Consider the following 26,205-nt stretch of genomic DNA (forward strand, 5'->3'; position numbering starts at 1 on the left):
TCTAATAACATGATCACTTAGATACCAAAGGTTGACTAGAGATCAATATTTTGCCGCTAAACCAACATTTGAAACTTATCTCGCTTCATTGAAATATCTTACTTTCAGATGACAATGAAGAGTAAAGAATCTATGGTCCGAAGGAGAGAAAAACACAAAAAGGGGGTTGAATTGTGTTTTCTTCTTCACACTTTTCTTAGTGTTTATAAACTGATCAGAGTTTGAAGCTAATCATATTTCAGTTCAGAGTCTGAGTCAGAGTCAAAGTATGTATGCAACAGATTAAAATCAAACACACACAGAGAGAGAGAGAGAGAGAGAGAGAGAGAGAGAGAGAGAGAGAGAGAGAGAGAGAGAGAGAGAGAGAGAGATAGATAGATAGATAGATAGATAGATAGATAGATAGATAGATAGATAGATTTACACTAGTTCCTCCCACAAATCGAGATTAGTCTATTCCTGTTGCACTTCCAAGGGATTTTCACTATAATCACTAAAGATTACAAATGTTCAAGCACATAAGCAAGAGACTCCAAATGTTGAGTCACAAAAGAAAGAGACTTCCTCGGCTCAATCATAACTGAAAGAGACTTCTACAATCTAACTTAATCAAATAAAATATTGTTTAGGTTTTACACTCGATATACAATCAGAGGTGTAAACAATACATTTCAGTTTTGACTTTAAGTCTTAAGAATTTATAAGCTATGAAAGTTTGTTAGAAATTCCTTAAGTGTTTGTGCACTTTTGAATTTTGGCAGAGTAATGACACTTGCAAAATTTCAGAGTTATATCTTTCTTCAAGTTTTTAGTTCCTTATATAGAGAGAAATCTGAGAGATGTTTGAGCGGTGTGAGCGTATAAAGTTGAGTCATTAACAAAGCTTAATCAAAGACGTTGGAATATGTCTTCATATGATTAATGTCGTTGAAAGGTCATTTGAAATTCCTTAGCTTTATAAGGAATTATTTGTTTCGTTCCAATTGTCCGTGCATTTCTTTGTTTGTTTCTTCACGTAGCCAGAAGAGGACAAACTGTATTATCAGAGTCTGATAGTGACCTTCCTTCAGAAGATGACAAAACTGTTCAGAGTTTTCTGATGCTGACGTGACCTTCAGAATCTGAGTCCTTCATAGGCTTTACTTCTTTAGAGTTTGAGTCCTTCAGAGGCTTGTATCCTGATGACACTCTGTCATCCTAGTTTTTCTTAGGCATTTTTATGTCATTTTGGGTCATATTCATTGCAATGCATGGAGTTACAAGCTACAAAAGGAAAGAAAATGAAGATTTTGAAAACTGAAAATCGGCCACCGATTTGTAAAATCGGCCACCGATTTGTAAAATCGGCCACCGATTTTTGCTGCAGTTTTAGGCCATCAGCTTCGAAAAAAATCGGCCACCGATAAGAGAAAATCGGCCACCGATTTTGGCACTTCTGGCACGCGTTTTGGAAAATCGGCCACCGATTTCTGGAGCACGGTGGCCGATTTTTAGCTTCTTATAAATAGAAAAGAGGTGTTTCTGAAAAAGTATCACGATTTTTGGGAGATCAAAAGACCTAGAAACACATAGGAGAGCGATTTGGAGCAACTTGGATCATCATTGAAGGAGTTTTAACAAGGTTTATTCATGAATTCATCTTGTTATTCTTCTTTTATTGTTTATTGCTCAATTATGTGTAACTAAACCCTCCATTGTTGGGGATGAATAGACCTAGATGAACATGTTTGTTATGACCTAGTTTATTTTATTGATTGAAATTCACATGATTGTTTCTCTTATTTCCGTTCTTAATGCTTTTTATTGTGTTGGCCGCCTTTAAATTGATTTACGGTTTATTTTGTGATACGGAAGTGGAATTGATAAATGCTTTGAAATAAGAGATCCTTGCCTTTGTAATCTAGGAATAGATACAAACCCTTGGAATCATTAAGAGAATTCTTGTTCGTTAATGCTTAACCCTAATCTTCAAATTCACTAAGGAATTAGGTCTTTAGTTTAGGTTTAAAGTTTTTGTCACTAAGGAATTAGGGCAAGAATAAATTAGATAATTCGGTAACAATCATATGAGTCGATTCAATAGTTGAGACTAAGTTATTAGCTTTTCATGGTCATCTAGTGAAATTCATCCCTAGCATCTTTCTCCAATTAATCTTAATCACTTTACTTTCCGTTATTTTCATTATTGCACTAAAAACAAATCTCGTACCTTTTTGTTCAATTAAGTCTTAAATACAATTCGATAGTATAACGCGATCCTCGAGTTCGACACTCGGTCTTACCGTTTTAACTTTACTACTTGAACGGTTTCGTACACTTGCGAAATACGCCATCAAGTTTTTGGCGCCGTTGCCGGGGATTGCCAAATCACTATTGAATTTTATTTTCTTAATTGAAATTTTTTGCTCTGCAACAAAATTTTTACTTGCTTTTTATTTTTATTATTGTTCAATCTCTTATTACTTACTATCTGTCTAATCTTGTATGCGAGGCCAGGCCTCAGCTGAACTTCTCTTTGTTCCAGAGATTGAAAAAACTTGCCGAGCCAATCGGAAAGAAGCAAAACTCAGGAAACTCAGAGAAAAGGAAGAAGCGAGTAAAGTGGAGATTGACACGGACGAAGAGGTAGTCGAAGTAAGTGTAGAGATGGAGGGAACACCAGGGCCACAGCCCCAACCTGCAGAAAGACTTCTAGGAGACTATGGGGCCCGTGACAGAAACCGAAACAGGTTGACCATCACAAATCAGCCTGTGACGGTGGACAAGTTTGAAATCAATCCCGGTCTATTGCGGGAGTTGAAGGAGAATCAGTATGCCGGAAAGTACAATGAAGATGCCAACAAGCACTTGAAGAGTTTCTTGATACTCTGTGAGACAGCAAAAGTGCAAGGGCACTCTGAGGAAGCAAAAAGATTGAGACTGTTCCCGTTCACTTTAACTGATGATGCATATGAGTGGTTTGATTCCTTACCGGCTGGTAGCATAACAACTTGGAATGAGATGGAAGACAAGTTCTTGGAGCAATTCTTTCCTACATCTCTGTTTGTGAGAAGGCGACAAGACATTTCCAGTTTCCAACAGAAAGAGGGAGAGTCCTTGGGAGAAGCTTATAAAAGATACAAGAAGCTACTATCAGCATGTCCCGAGCACAACTTTGATACTACTGTTCAGATGCAGATATTCTGTAATGGTCTACGTTTGGCTACTAGACAAGTTCTTGATACAGCTTCTGGTGGTTCCATAAATTTCAAAACCGCCTCTCAAATAATCAAGGTCATTGAAGCTGTTGCACTTAATGAACAAATGGAGATGTATGACAGAACTGGTGGTACAAGGGGAGGACTCATAGATCTGAATCAACTTGAGCTCAAAAATGCTCAAAGCATACTAACTGGTAAGCAGATTCAAGATGCAGTAGCTGCTGAAGTATCAAAGAAAATGGCAGCACTTAACTTAACTCAACCCCAAGTTGCTTCGGTGAATCAAATGAACACTGTCAAATGTGATTGGTGTGCTGGCCCTCATTTCACTATGCATTGTGATGTGCCCATGGATGCAACCCAAGTGGAGATGGTGAACTACCTCAGCAGTCAAGGGAACCAGGTTAGAAATAACCCTTTTGCAAATACATATAATCCAGGCTGGAGGAACCATCCAAATTTCTCTTGGAAAAATCAACAAGGTGGTTCTCAAAATCAACAACAAGGGGGTTATCAAGGAGGTTCATCAAACCAAGCACCTAAGAAGGCGGATTGGGAGTTAGCAATTGAAGCAATGGCTACCAACATGAATTCCTTGGCTCAAGAAACCAGAGAGGCTCAAAAGAATACAAGGGCTTCAATCAAAAATCTTGAAACTCAAGTTGGGCAAATTGCTCAACAACTCACACAAAGAGCTCCAGGAACCCTTCCAAGCAACACTGTCATCAATCCAAGGGATCATGAAAATGTGAACATGGTTACTACAAGAAGCATGAAGAGGGATGAATCACTATCATCTCAAGCTAAACATGATGAAGGTAACTCATCTCCTGAACTAATTGAAGTGGAGGTTGAAGTGCGTGATGCCGTTAACACTCATGTTGTCGAAGAGCCAGAAAAGAAAAAGAACGATGATCTTCCAAAGCCACAAATCAAGCTGCCTTATCCTCAAAGGTTGAAGAGAGAAAAAGATGAGAAGTGCTTTGCAAAATTCATCGAGATGTTCAAAAAGCTACAAATCAACATCCCATTTGCTGAAGCTCTCCAACAAATGCCTTCATATGCAAAATTCATGAAGGACATCCTTTCAAGGAAGAGAACAATTGATGATGAAGATGTGATGCTCACCGAACAATGTAGTGCTGTTTTACAAAGAAAAATCCCAAGGAAGCTAAAAGATCCCGGGAGTGTCACTATTCCTTGTACAATTGGGGATAGAACTTTTAAGAAGGCGTTGATTGATCTTGGAGCTAGTGTGAGCTTGATGCCTTTGTCTATTTATAAGAAGTTAGGCATCGGAAGAGTAAGAGACACAAGGATGACTCTACAATTTGCAGATAAGTCTTACAAATTTCCCTATGGCATAGTTGAAGATGTTCTTGTGAAAGTTGATAAATTCATCTTCCCGGTAGATTTTGTTGTTCTTGAGATGGAAGAAGACGATGATATTCCTTTGATACTCGGAAGACCGTTCTTGCAAACCGGAAGGTGTTTAATTGATATGGAAGATGGCACTTTAACTTTGAAATTCTTTGATGAGGTGGTGAAGTTGAATGTTCTTAAAGCTATGAAGCACCCCGAAGAAGAAAAATGCTATAGGGTCGACATGATCAAATCCTTTGTGAAAGAAAAACTCCAAAAAGAGATACCAGCCCTACCACTTGAAAGAGTCTTAAGCTTGCCACCGGAAATCACACAAGAAAGTGAGGATCCTAAAGAAGGTGAAGTCTTAGCTATGTTGGAGGCCTCTCCATCCCACAACCGTCGCACCCCTACTAGGTGGGAGGAACTTCATCCTCAAGACGAAGTTGTGGAGAAATCAAAAGAAGCACTGGTAGCTGAACTCAAACAATTACCTTCTCACTTGAAGTATGTGTTCCTTGGTGAGAAAGAGAAGTACCCAGCCATCATTAGTTCTAACTTGAGCAAACTTGAAGAAGAAAAATTGTTAAGGGTGCTTAGAATGTACAAGGGTGCTTTGGGTTGGTCTATTGAGGATTTGAAAGGCATAAGTCCTACTTTCTGCATGCATAAAATATTGATGGAGGATAACTTCAAGCCGGTGGTGCAGCCACAACGAAGACTAAATCCAGCCATGAAAGAGGTGATTAGAAAGGAGGTGGTGAAGTTACTTGAAGCTGGTATCATTTATCCCATTTCTGACAGTTCGTGGGTGAGTCCCGTCCAAGTTGTTCCTAAAAAGGGTGGGACTACCGTGGTTACAAATGAGAAGAATGAACTGATCCCAACACGTACAGTCATCGGGTGGAGAGTTTGTATTGACTACAGAAGGCTGAACACTGCAACCAGGAAGGATCACTTCCCACTACCTTTCATTGATCAAATGCTTGAGAGGTTAGCGGGTCATGAGTACTACTGCTTCTTGGACGGTTACTCCGGGTATAATCAGATTGCGGTGGCACCTGAAGATCAAGAGAAAACTGCTTTCACATGTCCTTATGGGATATTTGCTTACAGGAGGATGCCATTTGGGCTATGCAATGCCCCTGCCACGTTTCAAAGGTGTGTTATGTCCATATTCTCCGATATGCTTGAAAAACATATCGAAGTTTTTATGGACGATTTCTCTGTCTTTGGCTCTTCTTTTGATAATTGTTTGCATAATTTATCTCTTGTATTGGAAAGGTGTCAAAAAGCTAATTTAGTCCTAAACTGGGAAAAATGCCATTTCATGGTGAGAGAGGGAATTGTTTTGGGTCACCGAATCTCCCACAAGGGGATAGAGGTCGACCAAGCTAAAATTGAAGTAATTGAAAAACTCCCTCCTCCCACTAATGAAAAAGGCATTCGAAGCTTTTTAGGCCATGCAGGTTTTTATAGGAGGTTTATCAAAGATTTTTCAAAAATAGCAAAACCCCTCACTAACCTGCTCATCAAAGACATTCCTTTCCAATTCAATGATGAGTGTTTGAATGCGTTTAACACTTTGAAGAAAAAATTGGTCACTGCCCCTATTGTCATTGCACCTGATTGGTCACTACCTTTTGAAATTATGTGTGATGCAAGTGACATAGCTGTTGGGGCAGTGTTTGGTCAAAGAAAAGATAAGTTGTTGCATGTTATCTATTATGCCAGCCATGTTTTGAATCCGGCACAACTTAATTATGCCACCACTGAAAAAGAACTTCTGGCTGTTGTTTATGCTTTTGATAAATTTAGATCTTATTTGTTAGGGTCTAAAGTTATTGTTTACACTGACCATGCTGCACTAAGGTATTTGTTTTCTAAGCAGGAATCTAAGCCAAGGCTACTTAGGTGGATACTTTTGTTACAGGAATTTGATTTAGAGATCCGTGACAAGAAAGGGTCGGAGAACACGGTGGCTGACCATCTTTCTCGCCTGGAGAAGATGGATGAAACAGAGGAGGAGAGGCCTATCAAGGACCTCTTTGCTGATGAGCACATCTTAGCTGTTACAATGGTACCGTGGTTCGCGGACTTTGCGAACTACATGGTGGGTAAGATTATTCCTCTTGACTTTAACTCCCAACAACGTAAGAAATTCCTACATGACTGCAAGTCGTATGTGTGGGATGAACCATTTTTGTATAAAAGGGGGGTTGATGGGTTGTTAAGAAGGTGTGTCCCCGAAGATGAACAAGAAAAGGTGTTGTGGCACTGCCATGACTCCAGCTATGGGGGACACTTTAGTGGGGATAGGACTGCTGCAAAGGTCCTACAATCAGGCCTGTTTTGGCCTACTTTGTTCAAAGATGCCTTCACCTATGTTAAGAAATGTGACCGCTGCCAACGCACAGGAAATATTTCAAAAAGAAACGAGATGCCACAAAATCCTGTGTTAGAAGTGGAAATCTTTGATGTATGGGGAATTGATTTCATGGGACCATTCCCATCCTCATGCTCAAAGATGTACATTTTGGTGGCAGTGGACTACGTTTCTAAGTGGGTAGAAGCAATGGCCACGCAAACCAATGATGCTCAAGTAGTGGTTGCCTTTCTTAAGAAAAATATTTTTTCACGCTTTGGGGTACCTAGAGCGTTAATTAGTGATGAAGGCACCCACTTCCTCAATCGAAAGATGGAGGCGTTGTTGAAAAAGTACAATGTGCATCATCGGATTGCCACACCGTATCACCCTCAAACAAGTGGCCAGGTGGAAGTATCAAATAGGCAAATCAAGCAAATTCTTGAAAAAACAGTGAACTCGTCCCGAAAGGATTGGTCACTAAAGCTTGATGATGCCTTGTGGGCATATAGAACAGCATTCAAAACTCCGATAGGTATGTCTCCTTTTCAAATTGTCTATGGAAAATCTTGTCACTTACCTTTGGAACTTGAACACAAAGCATTATGGGCCACCAAATTCCTGAATTTTGATCTTACCAAAGCAGGTGAATCCAGAATTCTTCAACTTCATGAGTTGGATGAATTCTGGAATTACGCTTATGAAAATGCCAAAATTTTTAAAGAAAAAACAAAGAAATGGCATGATAAAAAGATTCAAAATAGGGAATTTTGGGAAGGGCAATTGGTTTTACTTTTTAATTCCAGGTTGAGACTGTTTCCTGGGAAGCTGAAATCAAGATGGTCCGGTCCATTTAAAGTGGTGAAAGTTTATCCCTACGGTGCCATTGAGGTGAAGGATCCAGACTCTGATAGAACTTTCAAAGTGAATGGGCAGAGACTCAAACCATACTATGGGGGAGAGTCAGAGCGTCCAACTGAGTCTATCCCGCTGCACTCCACTTGAAGGAAGAAAAGTGGACCGTCAAGCTTAGGACATTAAACCAGCGCTGAGTGGGAGGCAACCCACTGGTTTCGAACAGGTATAATTTTTACATTTATGTTCAAAAAAAAAAAAAGGGTGGAAATCGGCGGCCGATCCTCCTATATCGGGGCCCGATTTTGCTTAAATTTTTTTCCCTTCCTCACGGTAATTTTCGGCGCCCGATATGCTGCCCATCGGCGGCCGATTTTGTTCTATCAATGGCCGATTTTCGGCCTGCTATAAGGGTACCTATTCCTCATTCCTTCATTCCCAACTTCCATAAGCAAAGTTATGCTGCCCAACTTCCTCTAGGTACCGAAAATCAACCTCTCCATCTTCATCTTCACCATTCAAACCAACCCAAACCTCAAATCTTCATTCAATCTTCATCTTCAACATTCATACACCTTTCACAAACCTACACAATTTCATCTCTAACCTCACAAATTCATAACCCACTACCCATAACCTTCAAAAATCATACATAAACCACAAATCCATCACAAATCATTATCAACATCAAACCCACAAACATTTTACCAACAAATTCAACCCAAATTCCATCAATTTCATCAAACCCTAACTCTATCCCCAATTTCATATCCTAAATTCACATACCCATTTCCCAATTCAAACAACAACTATGGCCAAAAATAAAAACCAAGCTCAAGAACCCACCACAAAGAGAACTAGAGGAAAAAGATCTACCAGAACTTCTTCTCAACAACCACCTAGCCCACCACAACCTCAACCACCCATCCAACCACCATACCAAAGGTTTGTTTCGGAGATTGCGGAGGAAAGATATAATTTGATTAAGAAGAGGGGTTTCAACAAAGAAAGGGGTATTGCTATGGATAAGTTAACAAAACACCCTGTTTTTGTGTGGCAAATTGAAGCTAGAAAGTGGGAAGGAATTGTGAACATGGTAACCGAGGAGAGTAATGCGAGCATTGCCTTAGAATTCTTGGCAAATGCATTTGTTCAGAAAAATGGGTACACTTATGTGCGTGGGAAGAAGGTTAGTTATTGTAAGAGGAACATTCAGCGAGTGCTGGGTTTGAGGGACGTGGAGAAGTGTGATGTTGAGTATCGGAAGCAGGTCTATGGTACTTTCCGAAGTCGAAGTGATTGGGATGGGTTGCTTGAAGGGTTGATGAGAGACGGGAAGGGATGGATAGGACCGGTGGTTAGACCTCAGAGGATTAACACTGTTGATTTGCTGCCAGAGTACAAGGCGTGGGCTTCGTTTATCTTGACTGTCATTGAGCAAACTTCGTCAACAGCAGAGATGATACGAGACCGGGTAATTATTTTACTTGCTATGATTGCTGATGATGAGATAGATGTTGCTGGATTGATGACTGATAGTTTGTGGAAGCTGATTAGCACTGATAAGAACACTTTAGGACATTGTTGTTTGATTAATAGACTATGTCAGGAAGCTCAGGTTCCGGTCGAACCCACTGATGTGTATGTGAGGTCTTTGAGGCCTATATCTGATCCTGTGTTAGAAGGCTTTGAGAAAGAACAGGAAGCTTATGATCGGAAGTTTAGGGAGGCGGAAGAGCATCAGGCTATGGAGCAAGATCATATCCCACAGGTGCCTCCACAACAGGTGCCACTACCACAGATGCAGCAGCAGGGTCTTCCACCTTATTTCATGGAGTATACCTATGCCATGGCCAACTGGGCCCAAGACATTTCTTCCAGAGATAGGATGCCGCCACCAGCATTCCCTCAGCCTTTCTACGAGGCAGCTGAGCATTACCGCCAGAGTGCTACTGCAAGAACTAATGCTTATGATAGGTTTGCTATCCCACTAGAGATGGAGAACTATTTTGCTGAAGAGAGGCAGCGGGGACTCAGAGCGGAGGACCGAATTAGAGCGGAGTACTTTCGGATTCAAGCTGAGAGGAATCCGGGGGCAGACTCACAGCCTCTCTACTATCCATTTCCACCTTCAGGACCAGGAGGGTCCTCAGGAGCACGACAGTGATTTGGGCACCTTGTCTAGCCCAAACAGTTACTATTTTATCGCTTTCAGTATTTCTATTTTGTTATGTCATTTAGTACTTTGTTTCAGTTGTATTTTGATTTGAACTTGAGTAGTGTCCCTTATTTGCACTTGTTCTTGAACTTGTTTATTATCAACGAATTTGTTTGTTTCAGGTGACCTATTCCAGTTTAGTAACAGTGAGTTGATTAAATGATATCCTGAAAGTTCAAACGGAGGAGTGACTTGGTTTTTAAAGGCGAAGTGTACGGCGTTGCTAGGTAGTCACAACTCCCAGAAATCTCAGCCATAAGGTTCATTGCAAAACTTTGTTTTTCAATTTACTTATATGATAGATTAGATTTCCATGCAACTACATTTCTAGAACTTGCATTGTTTCTCTACTGTTGATTGGTCTTTGTCATTTACACACTGAGGCAAAAGTGCTTGGTCCTGTGAGCCTTTTTGAAGCCTACCCTATTTTGTTTACTTTTGCTTTATCCATTTGAAGCCAATTTGAGCCAGTAGGTTTAGAACTTTTTGTTCGGTGACAAACTACAAATGAAGCCTAGAGCCTTTTAGGATGATTAACCCGAAATTTTAATTTTGAGTTAGGCTATGTAGAATGTTGCTAAATGATAAGTTTGGGGTTGCCTTTGGAATTTGCAACCCAATAAGTTTGGGGTGGGGGTACTAGAGAACAAGAAAAAAAAAAAAAATAAACACACAAAATGGTGTATCGAAAAAAGAAAAATTTTGAAAAAAAAAATGAAAAGAAAAAAAAAAAGATGAAAAGTGAAAAAGGGACACACAATGCTATATCCGAGTGAACTTCAAACTCGAAGTGTCCCAAGTTTTGAAAATGTTCTCTAGGTACCTAAAATTTTGGGAATTGGGGGATTGAATTTTGTTTATCACTTGTAGGAATGCCTAACTCAAATTTTTTGTAGCCTACTTATCCAAATATATCCCACCTTTTACCTAAGCCCCGTTACAACCCTAAAGACCTCAAAAGTGTGTAATGACTTTGACTTTGATTGATGTTTAGAAACTTTTCAAGCGTATGGTAATATGTAGACCTGCATGTCGACTGGTAGAACCCTATTTCATATGTTTGCGTGGAGTTGTGAATCGGTGGATGCGAACAAGTCAAACTAGCTCATCTTTAGCTAGAGGAGATTGAACTTTTGGGTACTATCATTTCATCAGGTACCTGTTATTTTACTGTCGTTTGTCACTGTTGCAAGTAAATTCCTTGAGGACAAGGAATAGTTCAAGTTTGGGGTTGTGATGACACTCTGTCATCCTAGTTTTTCTTAGGCATTTTTATGTCATTTTGGGTCATATTCATTGCAATGCATGGAGTTACAAGCTACAAAAGGAAAGAAAATGAAGATTTTGAAAACTGAAAATCGGCCACCGATTTTTGCTGCAGTTTTAGGCCATCAGCTTCGAAAAAAATCGGCCACCGATAAGAGAAAATCGGCCACCGATTTTGGCACTTCTGGCACGCGTTTTGGAAAATCGGCCACCGATTTTTGGAGCACGGTGGCCGATTTTTAGCTTCTTATAAATAGAAAAGAGGTGTTTCTGAAAAAGTATCACGATTTTTGGGAGATCAAAAGGCCTAGAAACACATAGGAGAGCGATTTGGAGCAACTTGGATCATCATTGAAGGAGTTTTAACAAGGTTTATTCATGAATTCATCTTGTAATTCTTCTTTTATTGTTTATTGCTCAATTATGTGTAACTAAACCCTCCATTGTTGGGGATGAATAGACCTAGATGAACATGTTTGTTATGACCTAGTTTATTTTATTGATTGAAATTCACATGATTGTTTCTCTTATTTCCGTTCTTAATGCTTTTTATTGTGTTGGCCGCCTTTAAATTGATTTACGGTTTATTTTGTGATACGGAAGTGGAATTGATAAATGCTTTGAAATAAGAGATCCTTGCCTTTGTAATCTAGGAATAGATACAAACCCTTGGAATCATTAAGAGAATTCTTGTTCGTTAATGCTTAACCCTAATCTTCAAATTCACTAAGGAATTAGGTCTTTAGTTTAGGTTTAAAGTTTTTGTCACTAAGGAATTAGGGCAAGAATAAATTAGATAATTCGGTAACAATCATATGAGTCGATTCAATAGTTGAGACTAAGTTATTAGCTTTTCATGGTCATCTAGTGAAATTCATCCCTAGCATCTTTCTCCAATTAATCTTAATCACTTTACTTTCCGTTATTTTCATTATTGCACTAAAAACAAATCTCGTACCTTTTTGTTCAATTAAGTCTTAAATACAATTCGATAGTATAACGCGATCCTCGAGTTCGACACTCGGTCTTACCGTTTTAACTTTACTACTTGAACGGTTTCGTACACTTGCGAAATACGCCATCATATCCTTCAATTTCTAGTCCATAACTTCAGTTTCTCTAAGTTCAAATGCTCTTAAGTGTGGTCAAAATCTTATTCTTTCAAAACCAAAACTTGATTTGATACTTCTAATTTAATTATAAGGTCCTGCATATTTGAATACACATTAGGATATTCAATTGTTCTTTTATACTTTGTCGTTATCAAAATTTTAAAGGCGTTTGTCAAAAAAAAAATTCAAAGGCGTTGTACAAAATTGGTTTTGGTTCAATACAGTCTTTTCATCTATCTAGTTACGAATCAAATTGACAACTGATGCAGGCGCGTTTCGACTATAAGTGGTCTCAATAGTGTCAACTTTGATCAACATATGAAAAGACAAACAAATCATGAAGGGGTTGCAAATGCTGATTCCAGCACCATGAGGACTTAACCAAACCTTATTTTTTCCAAATGACCCATCTTTGTTGTGGCATTCCAACAAACACAAAGTGTGTTATGCTAACTTTGACAGGTTGGAAGCCCTTAATAAAGCAAAAAACTTACACATAATCAGAGAAGCTTACAACTTTTATTAAGAGGCTTCTAGGAGGCCGTACTATGTTGAGCATCGATAATGGGTGGGGAACCAAAACAAGCTTCAGAGTAGTCGGCAATAGCAGATTCATGGGACCAAAGCAAGAGATATGTTCAACATGTGGTGGCAGCTCTGGTGGAGGACGTTGGGTCAAGACAGTGAGCGTGACATTTTGGAGTGGTACCTCAAAGGGATAGTTAAAATACATATATGAGTTTCTCAGTTGGGTAGCGAGAGCAACATAGATGACCCACATTGATGTTGATGAAGGAATCTTGTGGATTTGGGTCGCTAGCAGCAAGCAATGTGGTGGTAATATGGTAGCGAAATTGAATTCTTGATGGTGGTGGGAGTAGGGTGGCAACAGGTAGGGGTGTTCGCGGTCCGGTTTGGATCGGGTTTGAGGTAAAAAATCAACCAATCCAAAATAAAAATAAAGTGCGGTTCAGTTCGGTTTGGATGATTATGTTAAAAAAATCCAAACCGATCCGATCCAAATATATGCGGTTTAATTTGGATCGGTTTTTGGATATCCAAAGTGTAACATGTAATTTTTTTTATTAATATTAATATTACTCATGCACAATAAAATAATAGGTTTGATACATAATATGACACAAATTTATTAAAAAAGTTAACATTACACAATGAAAATGATTGATTATATTTGAAATAGATGAAGTAGTAATAATATATATTAAATTAATGTAATATATAAGATTAAATACCAATAAGCAATATATTAATGCAATATATAATACTAATAAAATAATAAATATGTATAAAAATTTACTTTTGCGGTTCGGTTTGGTTTGGTTCGGTTTTGAAAATACAATCCGAAAACCGATCCGATCATATCGGTTTTTCCAAAACAACATCCAAACACACTCAAAAAATATTCGTTTTTTTGCGGTTTTCGATTTTTTTGGATCGGTTTGCGGTTTTATTTTGGATCGGTTTGGATTTGAACACCCCTAGCAACAGGTAACTAAAGGAACCTTCATCGGGGAGGGGGAGCCTCTATTGCAGAGGGGAACATGCCTCCGATGCGGAGGGGGAAGCTCTCTAATTGTATGGAGGGGTGAAGCATAGGAGGTGAAAAAACTAGAGAGAAACCCTATAAAAAAGGGGAAGAATGAACCGTTGGGATGCCGGTTGTTCAGAGGGAGGATTTGTTACCGATTTCAATGTGCAAGGAGGACTTCATGAACCCAACTTGGAGTCCCACATCGGAAATCATGAACCCGGTGTGAGGATTTATATAGGATTGGACAACCCTCACCATTGAGCCATTGGCTTTGAGGCGGAGTTAGGTTCAATCCGTATCATGACATTCCTCAATTATTGGAAGTTCAAAAACACATTTTGAGAGTTTGTTTTTCTCCGTGACTCATCGTCATAATTCTATTTTGTGTGAATAATATGTGTTTGGATGACATTGTATGTAGGAACCTTACCTCCCAGTGTCAAAACAAACAATGTGTTGCTTTAGTTTTACACTACATGAAGCATTATAAGTCTCCTGGTACTTACGGTTTCCATGAAATCTTCTTTTTAACAGTTATTGATATATTGTTGGTGTCTTGTTTAAAATGAAGGGAAATCGCGAACATACATAACAGAAAAATTGCAGCGGGTTATTAAATTTCCCATTAGCCAGATCATTATGTATTATCATAAATCAGGGATCGAATGATCACCTCTTGTAGCATAGTGTCGGTGTAGCCGAAACTAATATATATGGTTGACCATGAGCATCACACGAATTTCAACGCCTCTACCTAGTCCACATGAAAAAATCCTATCAGTCACAGTGCTAGCTAGAACAAATGGAAGCATGGGAGAGAGACATAGAGACTAAGGTTTGGAATTTAGAGAACCAAGATTTCTAAAAAGTGATATACTTTTTGCTTCAACACAAGAGTTCTATTTATAGAACCGTTTGCATGCACCGTAGATTATGGTGTACCATAATTTATAAATACGTTGTACTTTACGATGTACCACGTTTCTCTAATTCGAGCTAATACATTGTAAGATCGTACCACTGAATAATATACACCCTACTTATTTGTTTAACCTCTAATTTATACGTCTTTATGTGTGTAACTATATAGGTTCTCATAACTTTGACAATAATATTAAATCACACATTTAATATTATAACCGATGAATGGTATATAAAAACACATCACTATTACCCAAGTGACGGATTATCATGTCATCTAACAAAAATCTTTATGTGATAATGATCATGTGTATGATCACCATTATGCTCTTGGGTCTATATTTGGACACAAGACATAGATTGTGTCTAACCATTGTTCATTTCTATATTGGACTCATAGACATTATGATAGGTAAAAGATTATTCCTCTGTTATAGGATAGAGAATGAGAACCTCATATGAATTGAAGAGAAGGGAATTAGACTTAATTTTATTGATGACCATAAAAGAAAGAGTAAAAGATCTTATATAGGCAATGTTATTCTAGATCCTTCCTAACAAACTAGTGAGTCACCAATCTTCTAGAACCAATGAGTCACCACTAAATGGCAACATAGTCATTCCACTTCTTAGGTGTAGTATGATCCTTTTGGGCCTCCCTAGTTCATTAGGCTCAATCTTAAATCTCAAATCATTGAAGTCAATATCCTTGCTCATAACACATTACTCATGTTATGTAGGAGGAGAAAATTACATCTAGATCACTCATGCCTCTCAACATGATTTGTCGAATGTCCATCAACTGACTTATAATTATCTTGTTATAAGCAACATTTGAACGACATTAAAGCACTTGACTCCACATCTACATATTATACTCCCTCCGTCCCACAATAGATGGCATATTTGAAAATATGTATTATTGACTTAACATACTTTGACCATATTTTTCTATTAATTTACAAAGATAAATAATATCATGCAAGATGTTGTTAGATTCGTCTCGATGAATATTTTTAAAATATTAAATTTTCATAATTTTTTCTAATAGAGAATCGAAGATATCAAAGATAAAACATATGCATTAGTATATGTAACAGAGTCAACTATGTCACTTAATATGAGACGGAGGGAGTACTGATTTTAGGTCAAACGGTGGCATACACCGGAATTGGCATCTTTCTTCGCGATGAAGGAGGAGTGTTTGTATTGGCTAAAACTATAAGTTATGTTGGCGTTTATTCGGTTGACATAGATGAAGCTTTGGGTCTCCATCTCGCTTTGCAGTGGGTGAGCGATATGCAGCTTGACAACATAGATTTTGAGGTCGACTCTAAAACCACAAAGGATGGAATTTACTCCGGACGGGAAGACATATCTGATCTTCGCAATATTATTACAGCTTCTCGAACATTGCTCTTTTCTAAGTTCGTTAACTCTCGGGTGGAGTTTGTCAGGAGACAAGCAAATGCGGTAGCTCATACTCTCGCAGGAGAGGCCACATTTCTCGCTAGTCTCGTTACTTATTTTATTATACCCAGATGTATTGAAACTTTGATTATTAATGATATGCTATAAACACTTTTCCCAAAAAAAAAAAAGAAAGAAAGAATATAACACTTACATAACACACCATGTAATATTCTCATTTTGTAAAAAAAATGGAATATTCTCGTGATGGGTCAATTACGTATAAATATATGCTCATCGGTCTCCTTACTTTTAATAGTCTTTATGTGTTATTAATATGCTTAAATTAATGGTTGACTTTCACAATGAAATTGAGAAACTGACCGTAGCATTCTTTATTGCTTTTACTCGTTAAATAGAAATTGGCCATCTATTTTTTGTTGTTGTCAAGAATTGGCCATTTAACATATGAAGACAAAACATTTCCGCTTCAGTTTTTTTTGTTTTTTAAAATCAACAAAGATTTGTGGTTGGTCAATTGGTGAGTACCTTAGAACAAGTATGGTCAATAGATTTTTAATGATGATTAATCACGATTAAATTCCCTTCAATCATTATTACAAACAAAAATTTAATTTTTAAATTTAGCGAATAACTAATTATTGACATACAAGAGTTTTATGCTTCTCATTTGTATAATCACTATATGGACATTTTACAACAATTTTGGGGGGATTATACAAATGAGGAGCATAAAACTAACATTGTCTGTCCAACAACAGCTAGGAACAAAAAGTAAAAGAAGCCGACAAATAGAGAAGTTTCACTGAAGAGTACAAGTAGCTAGTGAGCACATACAAACTTGTTTCAAAAAGGGTATAATCAAAAGCAATCCCCAAATATTTGTGATTGTCATTGCTAGTAGCTAGATCTGTTGTTTGGAAGTTTAGTTTCTTTGGTTTAAAAGCAAAGTTTTAGCTAGATGATTGAAGTTCCTTTGATTCTCAGGGATAGTCTTGGCTTGCTTTCTCATGTGTAATCTCTTACGGTATAGGGTTCAGGTCTTCTCCTGCCTTTTATTGCTTTCTTTTGTCTTTATAAAAAAAAATCAACGACGGCCATAAATCGCAAGAAAGTCTTTTTTTTTTTTCTTATAGAAAAATATTACAACACACTCTTTTTATATACATAATAAATTAAAGTCCCAAGAAAGTCACTCATCAATTGCAATTTTAACCGGCGTTATTAACTCGGTCTTATGTCCTCTTTATAATACTCCCCCCCGTCTTGCAATATTAGTCGTTTAAGATTTGTGCACGATTATTAAGGAAATAATTAATTGTATTGATTTCGATGGTAAAATTAGTCGCATTTACTAAAACACCCTTATTAATTGTAGTTAGTGGAGTAGTTAAGTTGAATAAAATTAATAAATAAGAGTATAATAGTGCAAAAAAATAATAGATGCATTGGTATTGTAAAGTGACAATTATTCTGAAAAAAAGAAAAAATGTTAAAGAGACAATAATTGTGAGACGTAGGGAGTAAAAAACAATAATAAATGTTTTTAAATTATACGAGTCTTGCATAAATTTGATAAAGTTAAGGTCAATTTTAATAGATAAAATAGTTTTCGTTCCCTTCAGTTTTCGTTGTAAGGTTAATAAATAAACGTAGAAAACCAATAATTTTTGTTACATTTTAAAAAAATATTTTTCTTTTTTTTTACAACATATTTATTATTTTTTTTTTATCTTATTTCACCTTTTTTCTCTCTATGATAAATGTTTAGCAATATTATTAATAAAACAATAATTATTATAATTGTATTGAATTTTAAAAATGACAAGTAATACACGTAAATCATTTTACAAAAGTGATAAGTAGAATGCACTAATATATTAATAAAGTATAATTAGTTGCACAATTGAAAAGAAAAAAAAGTATTGTAACTAAAAAAAAAGAAAAAAAAGTATTACTAGCACAATGCAATTTTTTATTGGTATTTTTTTGTGTGTGTGCCGGGTAGGACCATAAGATCGACAAAATCCTCCCTCAAGAAATTTCATATTGTTGCATTCTCATAATCCGATTGCAATACAAAACATTTGGTTAAGCTGAAAGTGATATTTTATTATCTTTTTAAGTGTTCTTGGTTTTCACTTTTCTTCTTTTGCTATTAGCACAATTCTTTTTTTCTTTGTTTTAAATTAGAGAAAGGGTATAACCGCGTACACATTAAGAGCCCATCATAAAATATAAGCATCAACTTTTTTTTCTTGTCATAGATTATATATGCATCAAATAAATTAATCCCTTACTCCTCAAATATAATTCTCCCAAACTATATTAATTGACATTTTAGTACTCACTCTGCATATCTATGGAAGATAGCAACGGTAACGTCGAAATCCAACGCCAACAACAATCCACCAAAGGAGGATGGCATGCTGCCATGTTCATCATAGGTGTGTGAAAAAAAAACCTTTTCTTATCTTACTTTTGTATTTTATTTTATAAATAACGATCTCATACACTTGTACAAATCTTTGAGTTCTTGGTAAAGACAAATTGTTTGATATAATTTGAGTTTAAATTCTGGCTGAAACAAGATTTGTCCAGACTTTATTTATCTGTTAATTGAATTTTGGATTTTAAGACCAATTTTTCCGGAGAACTAAGGATTAAAACCAAACGAAAATAATATTGAAGATTTCGATTTGGATTTTAAGACCAATTTTTCCGGAGAACTAAGGATTAAAACCAAACGAAAATAATATTGAAGATTTATTTTAAGATAGAAGATAGATTTGTTTTTGTTGTTCTAATTGAGGGCCATGCAATTTGCATTTTAAATTTTTTAGTTATGGAAGCTGCAGAGCAATTTGCATACATTGGTTTGAGTTCAAATTTGGTGTTATACCTCACAAAGGCACTTGGTGAGCCACTCGCTGAAGCTGCTAAGAACAAAAACACTTGGACTGGTGTTTCTGCTATCTTCCCTTTGCTTGGTGGTTTCATTGCTGACTCATATCTTGGTCGATTCAAGACAATCATCATCTCAGCCATCATTTACCTCTTGGTAATTTCATTCCACTCCTTTCCTCATTTTTTTTTTGTTTTTTGTTTTTTAATAATCATACCTCTCTTCTTTAATTTTTAGGGTTAATTAAGTAAATGATCCCTATAAATATTCAGAATTTTGTTTTTAGTCCCTACAAAATAAAGTCACACTTTTTTTAGTCCCTCTAACATTTTTCTTTAGCATTTTAGGGACCGAAAATGTCGGCGTAAAATTTTTATAGGGACTAAAAATGTTGATGAAAATTTTTACAGGGACTGAAAATGCTGACGAAATATTTTAAAGGAACTAAAAGGTGCGATTTTATTTTGTAGGGACTAAAAATGAAATTCAGAATATTTATTAGGACCATTTACTTAATTAACCCTAATTTTTATTTTTTTTTAATTAATTTTCTAAAAGTATGAATTGATTTTTTGTAAAATATTTAACCTTGTTTGGTATGTCTCTTTTTCTATTTATCTCTTTAGAATATTTCTTAAAAGTTCTTAGTAAATTTTTAATTCTAATTTTTTACAATTTTAACATATATGTAACAAATTCAATGAATATAACCAACTTTATTTTTTAAACTTGCAAGAAAAAATTATTTTAATAACAATGACAATAATAACCATTTTCGGTCAAAGCATTAATGATCATTTTACAACAATAGAAAAAGGGAATTAAGCTAATGTAAAGAATAAAAATAAACAGTAGTAAAGAATAAAAATAAAAAGTAGTAGTTTGACTTCTTCCAAAAACAGTTTTTTTTTTCTTCGAAATATTCTTAAAAAAGTTTTAAATTTGAATCAGGAACATTTTTTTTAATAATTAAAATATTTTTTTCTTCTAATCCAAAAACAGTTTTTTTTTTCTTCGAAATATTCTTAAAAAAGTTTTAAATTTGAATCAGGAACATTTTTTTTAATAATTAAAATATTTTTTTCTTCTAATTCAAGATGATTTTTTTTCTCCAATATCACACATTTTTAAATATATGGTGAATTAATAAAGTTTATTAGAAAACGTTTCTACATAACCTTAAATGGTAAAATAGAAAACGTTTCTAAATAACTTCAAATGATAAAAAACATCTAATATTGATTTTTTTTTTTTAAAGATATACAAAAATAAAAAAAGATAAGTCAAACACATATATCGAGAAAGATTAAATTACCCTGTTTGATTGAAAGTTTACACAAATAAAAAATCATTTGATATATTATTGAAATCAATCAAGTTGGGTTGAAAGTTTACAAAAATCTAAAATCATTTGATATATTATTGAAACCAATCAAGTTAGATTAAAAGTTTATACAAATCTAAAGTTATTTGATATATTATTGAAACCAATTTAAATTAACACAATTCAATAAAAGTGTAAAACAACGTAATTTTGAGTTTCAGTAACACATCGAATAATTAAAAATTTATGTAAAATTTTAAATGAATGATCTATTGTGATACAAATTTTTAATCTGACATTGAATTTTGTCAAATTTATATTAGTTAAAATGCTAGCTACACTTAATAACTCTTTGGCATATCCTTTAATAGAAAACTTTGGCATATATATTAAATTAAATTTCATCCATATTCCAACTGTCTAATTAATAGTTCATAATGAGTAGATCACATGTGTAAAGTTTAATAAAACTATAAAAATATTTGATATTTTATCAAGTAAATTATATTCTATTAAAATATACTTTTTATTGTTTTCACATAAAAAAAATACTTTTTTACCGTAAAAAATGAAATGAACAATATACCTTTCCCTTCAAAAAATAAAATACTTTTTAAAATAAAAATGAAAAATTGACAATAAGATCATATTGCTAATTTTTTTTTTTTTTTTGGTTATAGATATTCAAATTTTTTTTTTGGTATCGATCCAAAAGTTGTGTTTGAGCCCTACTACTGCCTTAGAGGAATGTATATACATTTTTAGATATCATTTTAAGATCAAATTAGATATTTTCTACAAACATTATGAGCACATAGTGTACATGATGCGATTTGATTCAGCTTTGAAGTTAAAAGTCATCCAAACTGCAAGAAACTCACGGTTTGGTTTGGTTCGGTTGTTTTTTAAAATAAAATCCAAACAACACCAACACGATGTAGGTTGGATCAGTTGATGCGTTTTTTTTACGAGACAATACAATTTTTCGTTTCCAATATTAAAATCAAGTTAAAAAAGCTAAAACACTTTTTAAATTTCATCCAACATTACAATTTCATTATCATCAGACAGTATTGTTCCCAACTACATAGACCAAATTTAAAACATGGACAAAAAGTAATCATATTTTGTAAGAAATGCAAAAGACTATGATTTTATTATTCTCTAAAAGTTCAAGTAACACATAAATACATTTTTGAAATAAAAAATAAAGAATAAATTTAACCAGAGAAAAAAATATGTCATTTTATAAAAGTTTCCATTGAGTTTCTATTGTTGAAATTTGGGGCCTAACTCATCCTTACGAAACCGGCTTGTAAGGTGAGGATTGCCCCCTCTTTATAAACTCTTCTCTATTTGGGGCCTAACTCATCCTTACAAAACCGGCTTGTAAGGTGAGGATTGCCTCCTCTTTATAAACTCTTCTCTATAAATTATAAATTTGGGGCCTAACTCATCCTTACAAAACCGGCTTGTAAGGTGAGGATTGCCTCCTCTTTATAAACTCTTCTCTATAAAAGTTTCCATTGAGTTTCTATTGTTGAAATTTGGGGCCTAACTCATCCTTACAAAACCGGCTTGTAAGGTGAGGATTGCCTCCTCTTTATAAACTCTTCTCAATTAAGGTGAGGATTGCCTCCTCTTTATAAACTCTTCTTGGGGCCTAACTCATCCTTACAAAACCGGCTTGTAAGGTGAGGATTGCCTCCTCTTTATAAACTCTTCTCTATAAAAGTTTCCATTGAGTTTCTATTGTTCATCAAGAGTCTCATCTATCTGATGTGAGACTTGGGTTTTTCCCAATATCTATGATTATTGGTCTAGTCTAGGTGACATATGTTTAATCGATATTTTTCTTATGTTGCGGTTTGATTTGACTTTGTTCGGTTGGAAAAATAAAAACCGCAGCTTGAACCAAACCATGCGGTTGAGTAAAAATTATCTGAATACATCCAAACCAAATACGGTTTTTGCAGTTTTGGTTTGTGTTGATTTGGTTTGCGTTTTTTTTATTAGATTGGTTTGGTTTTGAACACCCTAACACATGAGTGGACAAAAGAAGCCAAAGGAAAACTACAGAAGATTTTTTATATTTTTATCTTTTATATAAAGAACTTGGTGCCATGAGTAGTGTTGTCATAAGATTTGATTTTACAGTTACATAAACTGTTTGGGGCAGTCCACTTGCTACTGTGATCCAAAATTTAGGTCTTTCTCAACTTTCATCGATTTTGAATTCTTTTGTTAGAAAAAACATTAAGTTTGCAAATATAAGTTGATGTACAATTTCCTTCAAACATGTTAAAACATTGCACTGCTCTATTGTCACATAATTAACAACACATGCAGGGCATGATTTTGTTGACACTATCAGTCTCGGTACTGAAAAACAAGAAGCTGTTCTTCATTGCGCTTTACACGTTGTCTGTCGGTGATGGCGGGCACAAGCCGTGCGTACAAACATTTGCTGCCGATCAATTCCCCGAAAACACAATAGAGGAGAGGGATGCGAAAAGCTCATTCTTCAACTGGTGGTACTTGGCAATAGTAATTGGTTCAGTTTTTGCTGTGTTCGTTATAGTGTATCTCATGGTAATTTTGATGTTAATATTACTATGTAAATTACTTTTTGAGTTTAATTTATATACTTTGTTAGCATAAAAAAGTTTTACACGTGTGTTGCCACATCTTAATAAATTAAAAACACATGATTTGTCATACCTCGTTAACGCATCATTGAATATTCATATGCCAAAAAACTCAGGACAATGTAAGTTGGGCTGTAGGGCTTGAAGTTTTGGTAGCAATGTTGGCAGGAGCATTGGTGGTGTTCTTGCTAGGAAGGAAAAGGTATAGGAAGGAAAGCCCTAAAGGGAGCCCTATCACTACTATTGCCCAAGTTTTTGTCGCTGCATCTCGTAAGTGGCGCGTGAAAGACACACTTAGTTATGACGGTTATTGGCATGGCTATGATCATGGTAGCTTCCATCCTTCCCAATCTCCACCCATAGTTCAGACTTCGATCCACACTGATCAGTTCAGGTACATTTAGCTTTCTGTTAATTATAGAGGTGACTTACATTTGAAGTGTTACACAAGAAATAGATAGGAAAAGACTTCCGATTGAGTCGTTTATTTAAATGTCATGCTAACAAGTATTTTAATCACAATTTTTAAAACGTAATATTTTAAACTTTTAAAACGTTGAATGCTCAAATTTTAAGGTAATATTTTGATATTTGACTTGTTAAAAAGTGTCGTTAACGTACTTGTTAGCATTTTTAGTTGCTTTATTTTCTATTAGCATTCTTTATTTGCAATTAGACTTTTACCACATTTATCAAGAGTGATTATTTCTTCTAACATAGAATATCACTTATAGATTCTTGGACAAAGCAATGATCATTGATGAACATGATATTTCAAGCAAAACTGTAAACCCGTGGAGGCTATGCTCAATGACTCAAGTTGAAGAAGTAAAACTCGTGATTCGCCTAATCCCAATATGGCTAAGTTGTTTAATGTTCATTGTTGTCCAAAGTCAACTAGGAACATTTTTCACCAAACAAAGTAGCACATTAGACAGTTCAATTGGACCACACTTCAAAATCCCTCCAGCATCACTTCAAGGCTTAGTTGGAATTGTGATCTTGTTTGCCGTACCAATATACGACAAACTTTTTGTCCCATTTGCAAGAAAAATCACAGGACATCATTCTGGTATAACAGTTTTGCAAAGAATTGGAGTTGGTCTTTTTCTGTCCATATTTACAATGGTTGTTTCAGCTCTTGTGGAAGCTAAAAGGGCTAGTATTGCAAGGAACCATAATCTCATAGACAATAGTAATATAAATGATATTGTACCAATGAGTATTTGGTGGATGTTACCTCAATACACTATTCTTGGAATTTCTGATGCATTCACAGTTGTTGGACTACAAGAACTGTTCTATGATCAAATGCCAGAAACAATGAGAAGTTTGGGAGCTGCAGCTTTTATAAGCATACTTGGAGTTGGAAGTTTTGTTAGCAATGGTGTTATAACTGTTGTAGTGGATATTACTACAAGGGCTGGTGGAAAATGGTTGGGAAATGATTTGAATAGGGCACATCTTGATTACTTTTATTGGGTGTTGGCTGTGTTAAGTGCTGTGAATCTTTGTGTTTATTTGTTGATAGCCAAAGGTTTTGTGTACAAAAAGAGACATGAGGGTGAAAAGAGTATGGAGTGTAGTACCTAGAAAAAATGCCTGATTTTTGCATTAAAAACTACTAGGTGGCAGTACCCTCAATTATAATAAAACATGTCATTGTGGAACTCTTACTCCTTCTCACTCTTGGTTAAGATCGATATAATCTTCTCCCAAAGTGATCTTTCTGATGATACTGAAATAACTACCTCACAATCGTGTATGTTAAGAACTACGAAGCATGAACACAAATACAGACACCTGACACGACACGACACCGACACGGATAATATTTTAAGAAAATAACATAATTCAATGTAATTATAGGTGTCATGTCGAACACCAACGCGTATGTGACACCGGGAAACCTCTAATCCAAAGAGTGTCCGTACTTCATAGGTTAAGAACAATACCTTCATCCATCTCCTCACCTTTTACTACAAGTACAAACCCTCTTGAATGTGGAAATAAGTTTTAAAGAAAGATATGTGTATATATATGTAGAAAATTTCTTCTTCACAAAAAAAAGAGTAGAAAATTCAAAGATTTTACATTTAAATATGCAAATAGTCCCGGCAAATCTATGGAACTTGAGTTTTAGTCTTTGCAATTACAAATAATTTCAATATGACATTGTAAATAGTAATCACTTTTAATTTGATCCCATCATTTTTTTTGTGTGACTTATTTTCGGATACGTGACTAATGAATGTTCATCAATGAGGCTAACTCATTCAAATTCTAAACAGATAGATGAAAATGCCCTTATTCATCAAATAATTCATTATTTTAAATAAAAAAAAAAATCAAATGAAGCAATATATCTATTCCAATCCTAAAACACCATCTTAAACCCACAAAGCCAGAAATAACTTTAGGGTAGAATTTGTAGACCACCATCCTGTAATAATACCGATTCATAACAACTTGATTTTTCTCTCTAGGAAAATAGTCAAAGGAACCATCACTGAGTAAACTTGTTCGATTATGGTTGGTTGAAACAAAGGAAAAAGGGATTCGTCTTGTAGCCACGTTGAAAGCTTGTGCAGTTGTGCTTAAGCATGAAGACTGAGCAGAAAACAAAAGAGAGATGAAGATGAAGATGAAGTAGAACGAATGATGCGTGCGCACAAGTCACTTTCACCCTTGGCCTCAAAACCAAAGTTCATTGGATGATTAGATTTGGTTTAAGAGGATCTCATGTACCTTACATAACTCAAGACTTTCACTTCGTGATCCGCTACCGCTTGTGGTACTTGTGGTGTGTTGTAATTCCCTCATTTTTAGTTGAAAATATTTTAGTAGAAAATATTTCTATTATTATTATTGAGTATTTTGATTAGTAGAAAGTATTACTATTATTCCTGTTACATAATATTCCTTGTCGGTTCTAAATCCTAGGCTTGCCAAAAAGGGTCTGTTAGATCCTAGGGGATTAACCTTTTATAAGCGGAAAATCTTTAAGGTGCAACACGTTTCAGATAATCTCACTATTTTTGTTTTG

The 26,205-nt window shown here is 35.4% G+C and overlaps 2 protein-coding genes across 2 annotated transcripts; both read left to right on the top strand.

Annotated features, from left to right (window-relative positions):
• The first annotated feature begins 2,316 nt into the window (after window positions 1-2,316).
• LOC146935663 (uncharacterized) lies at window positions 2,317-7,932 on the top strand. The gene is made up of 3 exons (XM_085749078.1): window positions 2,317-4,926; window positions 5,305-7,601; window positions 7,734-7,932. Exons 1-3 carry the CDS (start codon window positions 2,485-2,487, stop codon window positions 7,930-7,932), a joined length of 4,938 nt encoding a protein of 1,645 aa, XP_085605204.1. The 5' UTR covers window positions 2,317-2,484.
• A 10,430-nt stretch (window positions 7,933-18,362) lies between these two features.
• On the top strand, window positions 18,363-24,829 carry LOC146935664 (protein NRT1/ PTR FAMILY 5.4-like). Its single transcript, XM_085757643.1, has 5 exons — window positions 18,363-18,729; window positions 19,126-19,343; window positions 22,861-23,103; window positions 23,276-23,553; window positions 23,894-24,829. Exons 1-5 carry the CDS (start codon window positions 18,645-18,647, stop codon window positions 24,750-24,752), a joined length of 1,683 nt encoding a protein of 560 aa, XP_085613769.1. The 5' UTR covers window positions 18,363-18,644; the 3' UTR covers window positions 24,753-24,829.
• The last annotated feature ends 1,376 nt before the right edge of the window (window positions 24,830-26,205 follow it).

The sequence above is a fragment of the Medicago sativa genome, chromosome 3, assembly GCF_051527215.1.
Source record: "Medicago sativa cultivar Bolivia chromosome 3, Bolivia_mono, whole genome shotgun sequence".
Classification (NCBI taxonomy): domain Eukaryota; kingdom Viridiplantae; phylum Streptophyta; class Magnoliopsida; order Fabales; family Fabaceae; genus Medicago; species Medicago sativa.

What these genes read in the sequence shown, in the direction of transcription:
- LOC146935663 (XM_085749078.1), top strand. Translation starts at nt 2,485, where the DNA reads ATGCGAGGCCAGGCCTCAGCTGAACTTCTCTTTGTTCCAGAGATTGAA. An exon ending in AGGATCCTAAAGAAGGTGAA is followed by an intron (nt 4,927 to 5,304) that starts GTCTTAGCTATG and finishes GCCATGAAAGAG; the next exon opens with GTGATTAGAAAGGAGGTGGT. An exon ending in AGAATTCTTCAACTTCATGA is followed by an intron (nt 7,602 to 7,733) that starts GTTGGATGAATT and finishes TTTTAATTCCAG; the next exon opens with GTTGAGACTGTTTCCTGGGA.
- LOC146935664 (XM_085757643.1), top strand. Translation starts at nt 18,645, where the DNA reads ATGGAAGATAGCAACGGTAACGTCGAAATCCAACGCCAACAACAATCC. An exon ending in CAGCCATCATTTACCTCTTG is followed by an intron (nt 19,344 to 22,860) that starts GTAATTTCATTC and finishes CAACACATGCAG; the next exon opens with GGCATGATTTTGTTGACACT. An exon ending in ATCCACACTGATCAGTTCAG is followed by an intron (nt 23,554 to 23,893) that starts GTACATTTAGCT and finishes TATCACTTATAG; the next exon opens with ATTCTTGGACAAAGCAATGA.